The sequence below is a fragment of the Trichoderma gamsii genome (genome assembly GCF_001481775.2).
Source record: "Trichoderma gamsii strain T6085 chromosome Unknown Scaffold_10.2, whole genome shotgun sequence".
Taxonomy (NCBI): Eukaryota; Fungi; Ascomycota; class Sordariomycetes; order Hypocreales; family Hypocreaceae; genus Trichoderma; species Trichoderma gamsii.
The window spans coordinates 2,364-14,561 of record NW_020171347.1 but is presented as its reverse complement, the minus strand read 5'-3'; the positions used below and the strand labels follow the sequence as shown (position 1 = coordinate 14,561).

Genomic DNA, 12,198 nt, shown 5'->3' with positions numbered 1-12,198 from the left:
TGCAGCCAATCCCTCTCAACAACAAACAATGGCTCTCCCGTGTCGGTTTGCGGCGCGCAGCTGCGCTCGCCAGTTGCGATCAGCCACCTCTCCCCGATCCTCCGCACAAATGCTCCGAGCGTCATGCACAACGAGACGGTACAACTCAACAGAGGCCGCCGCCGCAAACCCCAAGATCGACGACATTGTCGACCAGATCAGCAAGCTGACGCTGCTGGAGACTGCCGATTTGGTCTCAAGCCTAAAAGTAAACGCCTCAACTCCACAGAAGCACCGGGGCATTTCAATCGCCCATGGTCGCACAAGCAACTAACATCAAGTCTTTTAAATAGAGCAAGCTGAACATTCCCGATATGCCCATTGGCGGCTTTGCTGCCGCTCCCGCTGCCGCCCCCGCCGCTGCTGTTGAGGAAGCCGAGGAGGCCCCTGCTGCCCCTGCCGAGAAGACTCTCTTCACCCTGAAACTGCAGTCATTTGATGCCGCCGCCAAGGCCAAGGTCATCAAGGAGATCAAGGGCCTGCTGGGCTTGAGTTTGGTCGACAGCAAGAAGTTTGTCGAGAGCGCGCCGAAGATGATGAAGGAGAATGTGCCCAAGGAGGAGGCCGAGAAGATCATTGCCACCTTGAAGGAGCTTGGTGCCGTGGTCGGAATGGAGTAAAGAGGATGGAGAAGGAAAGGAAAGGAAAAAAATATCTTGGGAGCATTCGCATGATCTTTATGACACGATAGATGGTCGAGGTACATGTACAACAAAAACTCTATGTATTATATTAAAGAAGAGATTCAATATTTTTCTCAACTTGCGTTTTCACGATGCGAACAAGTCATTTTGCGGTCTTAATGGACCTGTCATTGCCACTTCAATTGACATTTTTCTAACAAATATATCTCGAAAAACATTTGGGTATCTCAATATTCCACGCGACTTCATACGATTTCAGTCCTTTGTTGCGATACACCCCAATAATATAACGCCGCCCAATGCCATATATACTAAACCAACAATCAGAAGCCGAAAATCAATGGTGGTTGCCATTTGTCGTCTGCAGGTGCTGACACTGCTGCATCTCCATCTCTTTGGTGAAATCATCTCCCTCTTCAGTCAGTAGCCGGTCATCGTCGTCGCCAAAATCACTCGTCTCTTCCCAGAGCTTGGTCATTTCGGCATCCTCTCCTTTGGGCACAGCCCAGATCCTCTCGCGCTCTCGCTTATGTCGTTCACGGTCCTCTTCAATGCGTTGTTCGACCTGACGCTTATCAAGACCGTGAGTCGTGGGCCGCCGCCGAGATTTCGACTCGGAAGCCGGGGCGTCTGACATTTCAACATCACCGTTGGGAGAATCAAGCCCCAAATCATCATCGTTTGTCCCCCTCTCCTTGATAACATCCTCAATCTGAATAACGGCCTGGTGCTCCAGAAAGCCCTTGTTCTGAAGCCCTATCAAAACCTGCCGATGTGGCGTCAGTCAAGTTTTAACCAACGAGAAGAGAGAAGCAGCGCCTGAGCATACCTTGCGGACAACTTTGACATTGGCTGCTCCAGAGCCATCATCGGGGGCCACCGCGTCAACGACTCTGATGATGTCTCGCTGCATCATGCGGATATAGTCAGAGTGGCCATCGCGCTGCGCCAGGTCCAGGAAGTGCTCAATGAAGTACATGATGTTGGCACGAGTGTTCATGTTATTCTGCTACAAGATTAGCTTCAATACGTCTATCACCTACAGAACAGTCCTTTCTCTCACTCACCCGCTCGACCTGCTCCAGGATACATGAGTGCAGGTCCTCGTCCATGTCCTTGTATTTGAGGGCATATTGTGCCGCTTTTTGCGCCGAAGCAACAGAGGCGTTTAGATGCTGGAGCTGCGAGCTGAAGCGCATCCGGACCTCGAAAGGGTCCGCCATTTTTACGGGTGGTTCCTCCGCCAGGGGGTATTTTCAGGCAAAGCGGCGTTGTCGAGTCTGAATTGCTGCTGCAGATGCACGGCGCAAGGCTGAACAATTGGGTCCAGTCGTGTGTGAACTGTGAGTGGCCTGTGCCTCAGTGTGGCTGAACCGGCTGAGCCCGCTAACAAATCGAACCTACAAACTACGAGCACTAACACTAACACGCCTCCATACACACAAAAGATGCACCTACAATTGATGAATGGATGGATTCTTTCGTCCTTTCTCGCTAGTCTGAATCAGCTTACTGGTCATGCTCCGTATTGATGCTCCGAGCGTTTGGCTGCTAATCTCCAAGGACGCACGCCACGGTAAAGAGCCGGGAACGAACCGTCAAATCGGCCCAACAGCCGTAGATTTGGCCCCCCTTGGGCACTTTGGGCCACCGAGCCACAGCACCTCCGACGGGCTGCCGAGTTGAGAACCCCTGAGCTCAAAACAGCAAACATGAATGATGCCCTATATAGCAACAGATTGTCCATGTACTCCGCAAAGTGATCTATCTACCTGGGATACGAGTGATGCTGTTCCATATTCGGCCGTCTGCAGCATAAGGACAGGTAGCAGTTCAAGTCGCAGCACCTACCATTTCATGTATTAGTGGCCCGCGGCGACAGCGAGAAAATCCGGGGCAGACCAGAGCTGAAGGGTGAGTTTGGGGCGATGAAACATGGTCGGCCGAGCCGTTTAATTCATGCCGCGTAAAGACATAGAAAGGCAACTCCAGGCTGCCCAATGCATTCCATCGTTCCGTACACTGCCGTGTTTACACGAAAACCCTTGTCCCTTTTTTTCTTTTAATGTTGTCCTTTGACGATCTGACTGGGCAGCAACCGTTACGGAGGGGTGGTTCAGCCGTTTAGGGGGGTGATTTGGCCCTGTTTTTTCCCTTACTCGCAGCAGCCCAGCTTTCCTATTTATTGCAACTTGGGCCAGCTTGAGGTAGACAAAGAAAAAAAAGGTCCCAGCAGTCTTTTCCCTCATCCCCCCTGTTTCTTGACACTGGCAACAACTTTGGCGGCCATCTTTCGTCCTTTTCTTTCCTTCTGTCTCTCTTCTCTTCGGTCCCTTCAGTCCTTCTTTTCAAATAGAATACTTGTTTTTGACCGCTCGGTCACCGCTAGTAATACAAAATCTATTAATTCCGACACCATGTCTTCCTCCAACATGCTGGCTCTCACGCATCACAGCACGCCTCAGCCTCCTCAGGACCTGACCATGGCGGTCTTGGGCTGCGGTAAGTGAAATTTCAATTTCAGCGTGGCATTGACAATGGCATTGGCTGTCATGATGGCTCGTTGGAAGTTGTCTTCGATCGATTTGAGAACGTGTTGAGCTCATATCTGTCTGGTATAGGGACCATGGGAATCGCCATCCTCAATGGCATCCTCACCTCCCTGGTCGAGATGCAGGGCCCCAAGCCGCTGCAGTCTGGCGCCTCCACGCCCGCAGACGACGTTCCGCGCTCTCTGCCGTCTCGCTTCATCGCCTGCGTGAGGACGCCCGAAACCGCCAAGAAGGTCAAGAGCGCCCTCTGGGAGCACTCCTCCGTGCTCAAGGTTGTGCGCAACGAGAACCTTGCGGCCGTCCAGCAGGCCCAGGTCATCGTCCTGACCTGCAAGCCCTACATGGTCAAGGAGATCCTGGGCGCTCCCGGCATGGCCAAGTCTCTGCACGGCAAGCTTCTCATCAGCGTCTGCGCCGGCATTACGGTCGAGCAGCTGGAGATTGCCCTGCACGGCGCAGTCCCCTCCAAGGACCCCGAGGAGGACGGCCGCTGCAGAATCGTCCGAGCCATGTGCAACACTGCAGCCCTGATCAGAGAGTCCATGACAGTCATCAGCGCTACTGTGCCCCCCCTGCCCCTCGAGACTGAGCTGCTGGTCACCTGGATCTTCAAGCGCGTGGGTGACGTCGTCTATCTGCCCGCGCGATACATGAACGCCTCCACGGCTCTGTGCGGCTCTGGGCCGGCCTTTTACGCCCTGTTCCTTGAGGCTGCCGTCGAGGGCGCCGTTGCCATGGGTCTCCCCCGGGCTGAAGCCACCAGAATGGCCACGCAGACCATGCGAGGAACGACTGGTCTCATCCAGAGCGGAGAGCACCCAGCTCTTCTCAGGGAGAAGGTGTGCACTCCTGGAGGCTGCAGCGTCAAAGGACTCCTTGTTCTGGAGGAAGAACGTGTACGCGGAACAATCTCCAAGGCCGTACGAGAGGCAACCTTGGTGGCGGGCCAGTTGGGTAAGAACATTCAGGCCTCCAGCAATGTGTCTCAAAATGACATTCACGAACACTACGACGAGTAATTGACTGCACTGGCTGGAGGGAGTTTTCTGATTTAATGGTTTTTTCTCTTTTTTTTAATCAAAGGAGCATGTAATGTAGCATGTTTTGCCAGCTCGGGTTTTCCTGTTATACAATAGAATACATAGAGCCTTTTTCCCCTGAAAATGTCGTATCAAGACCCACCCAACGCCCGCTATTATTGATTTTTATTAGTGAAACTAAGCCTGTATTATGCCACGATACTGTGTTTCACGCATCTTCCACTCTCGCCTTCTTGCTGGTTGATGCTTCGGCTGAAGACTGCTCCAGCTTCCGCTTCCCGTTTGGTTGGTTCGAATGCTTCGCTGCACGATCATGAGCTGCCAAAAGTCTAGCGTATTCCAACTCTACACTGCCCAGTGTTTCTGATAGCTTCTCGATTCTCTGAGAAACTTCAATTTGAGAAAGAATTTCTTTGTTATGGCGATACAATCGCTGTTTCACGATAAGCTGCCACAGCTTTTCTTTGTGCTTGTCAGCGGCTGTAGGTGACGGGACATCGTCGTCTAGTGACATGGTCGCGCGGACAGATGCTGGAAGTTGGGACATCAGATGCATCTCCAGAACTCGGTAGAACTGGCGAGGGGCAATCTTGGCCTGCGATCGAATTTTCTCGAGCTTTTGTGCGCCAATGATTAGGGGAGGTAGCGGTCCTGTTTTGGGAACCTTCACAGAGGTGTCGAGGCGAAGCTCGTTAAATTCAGGCATTGTTCGCAAAAAGGTCAGGTCGCAGGTATCTCGCAGGTCGTCAAAAGCTTCGTTGGGATTCTCCACTGTGAACTCGTGTGTCTGAGCGTGGCTGTGGTAGTGCTTGAAGACAGTGTTGTAGAGGCGCGCACCACTGCCCTTGCCTTGGAATGGTGGGAGAATTATGAATTGTGAAAGCCTCGTCCTGCAGGGGAGCAGAGATAAATCCATGTAACCCGTGGGTAGCTCCCAATCGTCCGAGGGAGATGGTGGCGGTGTCATGGGCGGCTTGAAATAAAAGAAGCGGTAAACCGTGGCATACCCAACAAAAGTATACGCGCTCTTCTCCGGATCATCAGTGGATTTTTGCTTGCGGTAGAGAAAGAAGAAAGTCCACCGGTCAGCGTCCGAATAGTCCAACTCTGACGAGTCTGACTCTGGGTCCTGGCCAATATAGGAGCCTCCATCGATAAACATTGGAACCAGGATTTGAATACGGCTGTTTAGCTGCTTCACGGCAGGGTCGACGAGGCTGCCCTTCCAGATTTCATACTGGCCATCGGCGCCCTGGAAGGTTTCGTGGAGCGTTCCAGGAGGGGACCAGTCGTCGCCAAGCTGCTGTGAGCTGTTCTCAAAATCCGACGCTTTCGCAAACGCAACTACGTTAAGGGTTAGCAACAACTATTATCAAAATCAAGTTGTCCAGCGACAAATATCCCAAACCTTTTGGCAGATGGCCTCCGCTCTCCAGAATCTCCGCCACCTCAGTGGGTTCAAGTTCACCAACTGGCTTGAACTTTTTGCCGTATGCAACGCGCAGGTGCGGCCGCATATCATTAGCACGATACCGCAGGAGTATCTTCAAGTCCTTGTATCCAAAGATTTTCTCTTCCTCGCCGAAGATGGAAAACGTGAACTTGGGCTGGAACGTCGAAATTGTACTCAGGCCCGATTTCGACGGCGATACGAGGCTGATATTGAACGCATCGTTGGCGTCTTGAAGCCCTATCCAGTAGATCAGTATCGTGAGGCTGTGACTGCGACGGATGATTTGGAGCCTCGCTAAGCTTACACTCTTCAAGGTCAGGAAGACCAGCCATTGTAAACGGATGAAAGAGGTGGACCGCTTATATCGCAGCAGGAAGAAATAAACATTTACAAATAAGCTGATAAGCTGTGCGGATTGAAAATGCCTTCAAGCGACCAAAAAAGGCAGAGCAAGGCGAGAAGGCTGTGGTTGTTGCAGCGAAAGGCTGAAGGCGCAAATCCTCAGCTTGGATTCGAGGCGCGCTACCACAGCCTCACACGCGTTTGCAGGCCTAGCCGACGCGATTCAATTAAGCGGCTGCATCGCCCGCTGCGCTGGTGCCCCAAATCCAAGGCACCCGTCCCGCCTCGCAGCGGCTTCATTCCGCGTTACGTCACGCCCGCTAACGTCGCCCCGGTGGGTCCCTGGAAGCCGTCCAGCAATCTCACGAGACATGCAGCGGGCTAAGGCTTATTGTCCCCCGAACCACTGCTGCGACTCCATACTTTCTGCCCGCCAAGCACCTCAACCAGTGGCTGCTCTTTGTCTCTTGTGCCTTGCAGTTGAACCGCAGCTCGTTCGACAACCGAAACATCCTGCGCCGCACCGCGCCATCGTCCTGCAGCGCCTGCGATCCGAGCGCATGGCGTTCCCCTGAGCCGTCACGATGCCTGAAATTGCGAGTGCCCCGGCGCCAGTTGGCTCTGCCATCTTCTCCATCATCGCCCTCCTCCTAGTATCGCTCGGTGTGCTGCTCATACTGCGCCACTACCTCCCGCTTCGAACCACGCCGGCCTTCTACCTCGTCCCTATATTCTTCGCCCTGTGGCTTCCGTCGGTGCTCGTCTTGCTGGTTCCTATAGACCTTGCTTCAAGCGCCATAACCGACGATGTAGCTTCGAGGGGGATCTGGCTGCCCCAGCGGGTAGTCTTGGTCCTATGGCGAATCACATATTGGTTGACATTCTGCTTGACATGGTGAGGAAATAGTTTTCGACTCGATACCTTGTTTTACAGCTCTAACCGTACTCATACAGGTTCCTCCTCCCCATCCTTGCCGAGTACTCCGACACTGGATATCGCGAGCCCTGGGACAAGTTCATGTACTCGCTCCGTGCCAACGCTCAGTTCTATGCGATGGTCTTGGGAGCTGCCGTTGTCGGACTGGTATACATCTTCGTCTCCTACGAGTTCTCCTTTACAGCTCTAAAGGCTCTCATTATGGCTCTAGCCTACTGCTGGGGTCTGATACTTGCCATTTACCTGATGGGTCACGGTCTAGTCTCCATACCAAGGCAGCTGCTTCGAAGCGGAAGTATCAGCGGCAAATTACAGAGTTTGCAGATCAAGGCACCCAGAGTATATGAGAAGATGGAGGACTCTTTAACGGGAGTCGAGGAGATTGAACAGCAGATTGCGGAGCTCAGTCGAAGGAAAACGGGAAGCGCTGCGGCCTTCCAAGATTGGATCGAGGAGCTTCAGGAGATGGCCAGCATCCCGGAATCGCAGCCCCGATCGACACTTCTGGATCCAACAATAAACACCCAAGCTGTTCCACATGTCATCACCGAAAAATACTTGGCCGACTTGACTCGGAAGTATGTGCGAGCACGTCACTCACGATCTCGATATGTTGGAGAGTGGACTCGACTGGTGCAGTCAGCAGCCAAGCTTCAGATGATTTTGGATTCGGTGGCTTCCAAGAAACTTGACTTTGGCAGCGCCTCTCCCCACGCTGGATTTTGGGACAGAGTGAAGATACTGACTCCATACTCTCGATATATCTGCTACTTCTACGTCTTTCCCTACATGCGGATGGCCTTTGGTGCCGTTTTGGCATTTGCATCAGCCTGCATTATCTGGTCGGAAATCGTCAAGTTTCCCTTTCCTAAGCTGTCCATTATCCGCGTCAGTGTTGTCCACCACTGGGTTGGCGACAAAGCCCAGGTCGGATTCGCAGGGCAAGTCATCTCGGCATTCTGGATTTGCTACATGTGCATTGCCGCTCTTTCATCAATGACCGAAGTCAAAGTGTGGCGCGGACGAGCTCTCGTGAGAAGAAATACCGGCCACGAGGCGGCATTCTGGTACGCGATGCAAGTAGCGAAGCTCAGTGTACCACTCTCATACAATTTCCTCACGTTTTTGTCGAGCGAGGTCTACGAAAAGACCATCTTTTACAACTTTCTCGGAAAATACGTTGATGTAACCCCCTTGGGTCAATGGTTCGACAACTTTTTCCCCATTGCCCTCGTCATTCCTGTTTTCGCTGCCCTTTTTGGCGTGTACGGAAGGGTCAAGCGCATATTTACCGGAGTGGACATTATCGACGAAGAAGATGACAATCCATCAGGCTACGGCACTGGCTCTTGGCGCGAAGGCCGTGATCTCATCGCCAGAGAGCTGGGAGGGAACTCGACCCCGCGACGCAGCGGTACTGCAGCCAACGGGGCCTCAGGCCGAGCAGCCCCGATTCTATCCATTCCTGCCATCCAAGATTCGGTCGCTTCCCCATCACGGTCGCCAGCCCGTTCTCCAGTCGGCAACAATCGTCGAGCCGGCCAATCCACACGCCCTCGCTTCACGGATGAGCCACCTGAGGATGACAACATCTTTGCGATTCTCGGACATCGTATGAAGAATACCGTCGACTCATTCGAGACGCCACAGTGGTTCCAAGATATTGGACAGGGCATCAAGAAGCCAAAGTGGATGGGAGGAGATGATGACCAGCCTGCTGCCAGTGGGAGCAACAACAACAACAACGATAATGGAAGCAATATTCGAAACTGGTTCGGAGGCGGAGGAGATAGCCACATTCGCCTCTAAACATGCCTCACGATAATATTTATTTCGTCTTCCCTTTTAGCTATTTCTTATTAACTTTAGCGGTCTATCTTGGATACCGGTTGAAATACCGCATTATGATGGAGTTACGGAGCTTCAATATTTTCTCTAGGTCTTGGCGGAAAAAACTTTCTTAACCTCTTCTTAGAGTTCTAGATTTTTTCCATCTTCTCGGTTTTTGGACTTGACTTCATTCATCTTTACTTTTGCCCAGCGTCCCAGCAGTCGGCTCCAAAATATTACTTATCTAATCATTTTGATTTTCATGTAGAATAGGTAAAATAAAATAAAATATATGTTCATTATGCCTTTGTAGAAGTTAAAATTAAGTAAAGATGATAGGTTCATGGCTCGAAAAGTCGTAACAGCCTGCTAAACATGCTTTCGCAACCGCCAATGGCAATAGAAGAAAGAAGAAATTATGCTGAAACATACTCATGCATCATCTCCATAAACACATACACTCAAGTATGATAGTGTATGTAAAATTCGCCACCAATTTCGTAAACTCATCAAGTCGTGAATGAAAAAAATGATCGTTTCGCCACAGGGAAAGTCTTACTCCAGCTTTCGTCAAGGCGCTGGGCTAGCGAGCGAGTTCCAGGTATTCGCTTTGCTCATCGTCCTCCTACGGAGCGACTTCATGATGCTGACTTCCATCTGCTCAATGTCGCCCTCCAGCTCCTTGTCGTCGTTTGCATAGCGGGCTTCCTTGCGGCGGTCGTACCAGATATAGGAGCCGACGATGAGGACGGTCAGAGGGACGGTGATGATGAAGTAGACCCAGAGCCAGTTGGAGATGACGGGCTCGGCTCCTATTTGTGATATTGGTGTAAGTATGAACAGTTGTGTACTTGTGAGAAGGAGAAAAGGGGGGGGACCAACCAGATTGAAAATTGAAAAACGTCATGCTAAAGACAGAAGCAAGGTACGTGCCCGGCAAGAAGAGTGCGCCCATCAGAGATATGGTCTTCATGGCTGTGCTGTCTCGCTTGCTCGCATGTGCGATGCGACGCTGCTCTCCGGCAATTTCGAGGTTGAGCCGTGCTTCTCGTTGAGACATGATGTTATAAAGCTGTTTGAACGGCAAGATAAAAAGATCATATTAGCAAAAGCCCGCATTTACAAAGGGGGAAATGGAAAAAAAAAAAAAAAGAAAAAAAAAAAAGGAACACTCCCTACCGCTTCTCGCTGCACTTTCAACCTCTCCAGCGTAGTGTGGATGTAATTCTCCAACCCCTTGAGCTTGACTCTGTAAAACTCCATCCGGGCGATCATGCTCCTATGCAGCTGATCAATCGTCTTCCTATGCGCAATCTCCTCATCCGTCAAGAAATCCTTCTTCCAGTCATACCAAAGAACCTTGAACCGCTCCATCGAGAGCTCCATCTCCCGCACCAGCGCAAAGTACGCCTGCGGCCGCTTCCACATGACATGGCTATGGCACTCCACTAAATCACGGTTCAGCCCGTCAATGGACAAGATTCCATCCTGGAAGTACTGCTCTTCCGGCTCAACCTCGTCGCGCAAGCTCACCGCGTTCTCCAGTCGACGCAGCCAGTCTCGAGCATCGCGTTGCTTCTGGTCGTTGGCGGGCGAGAGGTCGTGCGAGAGAAGAATGGTCGGGAGGAGCATCGGGTGGCCAACCTGACCGTAGCACTCGCGGAGGTGCTTGAGCGCCTGGGTAATGTCCGAGCTTGGCGTGCCCTTCATAAAGCCCGTGGTGATGCCGGTTTTGAAGGCGTACGACAGCATCATCTCCCAGCCGCGGGTTTTGCCCTTTTTGCGGACATCTGATTTGCGGTGCACGATTTCTGCATCTCAGTGTTAGAAGGAAGACTCTTGAAGTTGGGCATATTCCACTTACGCAGATGGGGATCATCGTCGTCCTGGTCGTAGGCACACCAGAAGAACGGCCCAACCACAGACGACGTTTCTATGCCTCGAAAGGGCAGCTTCAGGGTCCTAATCATGGACATGTACTTTTCCTTTGGTAGGGAGATGACTTTTGGCATAAACGTGTCCTTGTGCTGAGCATTTTCTTGGATACTTTTTGAGACGAGGTCAGCGTATTGTTCTTCGTTTGGACATGTAGCGGAATAAGTGGTTTGACTCAGCATCATCAAACGCATTAAACAAACAAAATAGCAGTCAGTAGAAACTCACATGAGTCGAATACCGCTGAGGAGTTTGGTCCCTTCACGCATCTTCTGTGGCGGCTCAAAAGCACCCTAAAAGCCAGCATTCACGTCAGCCCCGGATCTCTCATCGAACCCTTTATTTCATCCCATCTCATCTCGGCTCCATCTCATCTCGGCTCCATCTTATCTTGAATCGTGCAGCCCAGTAACTTCTTCAGATGAAAAACATCAGTCCAATCTTTTCGCACTCACCCTTTGATTCAAAAAGTTCTCAAACTCGGACGAGGGCAGCGGATGCTCTTCGACGGAGTTGTAAAACGGGTCCTAAGCCTCGGCATCAGTCCTGATCGTCCTATACCCTTTTTCTTTCCCCTTTTGACGTCCATCTCTCCCATGACGAGACGCATCATCTCATCTTGGACGAAAACTGCGAATATCCAAGTCGCAACTTACAGAGTAATTGAAAATCTCAATGTAGCTCGTCTTCTCCTCCACAACGCGACACTCATCCACGAAGAACTTGAACATGTAATCATCCATCTTGCCGTTTTGATTCTTTTGCGTCCTGTCCTGCCTCAGCACTCGCACAGCTCCAAACACACGCGCGCGCTGCTTCTTCACTCCCAAAAAGCAATCGCTGTCCTCCTCCACACAGACGCCTTCGATTGGCGATGGATGCGAAAGACGGCTCAAACTGTCTTCGATGCTGCCGCCCAGCCTCTCCCGCTCTCAGTCAATGGGGCGAGCCGCTGCCGAGGCCGCTAGCAAAAAAAAACAAGCTGTCGATCAGCCCGCTAATAATAGAACCCGGCCACGCCAATTGACGCTCCAACGATGGGAATCGGTTGCTTGGCTCAGTTTATCCCGCGAAAGCCAAGAAAATGATAAAAACGAGTACCCAGGGGAAAGCCAAACAGAAGAGAACGGGAAAGATCAAATAATACGGATGCAAGTAAGGTGTTTCCCCACTCTCGGGGCGAAAAGGGGAATTTCCAAGACAAGTGTATGTAGAATGGAATACGCAGTGTAAGATGCATTAATAAGTGGAAATGGGGGGAGTTAGAAGGAAGAAAGAGAGGGAAACAGTTGAAGAAAAAGCACGACAGCGATAGGCTCAGCACCCCAGCCTCGCCAGCAGCCAGTAGCACCCTCCAGGGCTGTTACTACAGCACTTTGATGCAGCAGACAGACGCAGGCAGGGGATCTATCACAATCCCCACGTC

General features: G+C 51.6%; 6 protein-coding genes across 6 annotated transcripts; 3 read left to right on the top strand and 3 right to left on the bottom strand.

The window, feature by feature from the left end:
* Positions 1-28: 28 nt before the first annotated feature.
* Positions 29-659, top strand: TGAM01_v203619 (hypothetical protein; the record flags this gene model as incomplete). Its single annotated transcript, XM_018806090.2, has 2 exons — positions 29-247; positions 333-659. The coding sequence occupies 2 exons, from the start codon at positions 29-31 to the stop codon at positions 657-659; spliced, it is 546 nt and encodes a 181-aa protein (XP_018660808.2).
* Positions 660-1,020: 361 nt separating this feature from the next.
* On the bottom strand, positions 1,021-1,906 carry TGAM01_v203618 (hypothetical protein; the record flags this gene model as incomplete). The annotated part of the gene is made up of 3 exons (XM_018806091.1): positions 1,021-1,449; positions 1,513-1,689; positions 1,751-1,906. 3 exons carry the CDS (start codon positions 1,904-1,906, stop codon positions 1,021-1,023), a joined length of 762 nt encoding a protein of 253 aa, XP_018660809.1.
* Positions 1,907-3,100: 1,194 nt separating this feature from the next.
* Positions 3,101-4,254, top strand: TGAM01_v203617 (pyrroline-5-carboxylate reductase; the record flags this gene model as incomplete). Its single annotated transcript, XM_018806092.1, has 2 exons — positions 3,101-3,185; positions 3,305-4,254. The coding sequence occupies 2 exons, from the start codon at positions 3,101-3,103 to the stop codon at positions 4,252-4,254; spliced, it is 1,035 nt and encodes a 344-aa protein (XP_018660810.1).
* Positions 4,255-4,483: 229 nt separating this feature from the next.
* TGAM01_v203616 (histone acetyltransferase type B catalytic subunit) lies at positions 4,484-5,996 on the bottom strand (the record flags this gene model as incomplete). Its single annotated transcript, XM_018806093.2, has 2 exons — positions 4,484-5,619; positions 5,684-5,996. Coding segments are annotated over 2 exons (1,449 nt in total), but the record flags the coding sequence as incomplete, so codon positions are not given.
* Positions 5,997-6,654: 658 nt separating this feature from the next.
* On the top strand, positions 6,655-8,990 carry TGAM01_v203615 (hypothetical protein; the record flags this gene model as incomplete). The annotated part of the gene is made up of 3 exons (XM_024549245.1): positions 6,655-6,965; positions 7,025-8,619; positions 8,947-8,990. 3 exons carry the CDS (start codon positions 6,655-6,657, stop codon positions 8,988-8,990), a joined length of 1,950 nt encoding a protein of 649 aa, XP_024405950.1.
* A 417-nt stretch (positions 8,991-9,407) lies between these two features.
* On the bottom strand, positions 9,408-11,515 carry TGAM01_v203614 (hypothetical protein; the record flags this gene model as incomplete). The annotated part of the gene is made up of 7 exons (XM_018806095.1): positions 9,408-9,649; positions 9,720-9,909; positions 10,017-10,648; positions 10,702-10,883; positions 11,001-11,065; positions 11,228-11,299; positions 11,429-11,515. The coding sequence occupies 7 exons, from the start codon at positions 11,513-11,515 to the stop codon at positions 9,408-9,410; spliced, it is 1,470 nt and encodes a 489-aa protein (XP_018660813.1).
* Between the last annotated feature and the right edge of the window lie 683 nt (positions 11,516-12,198).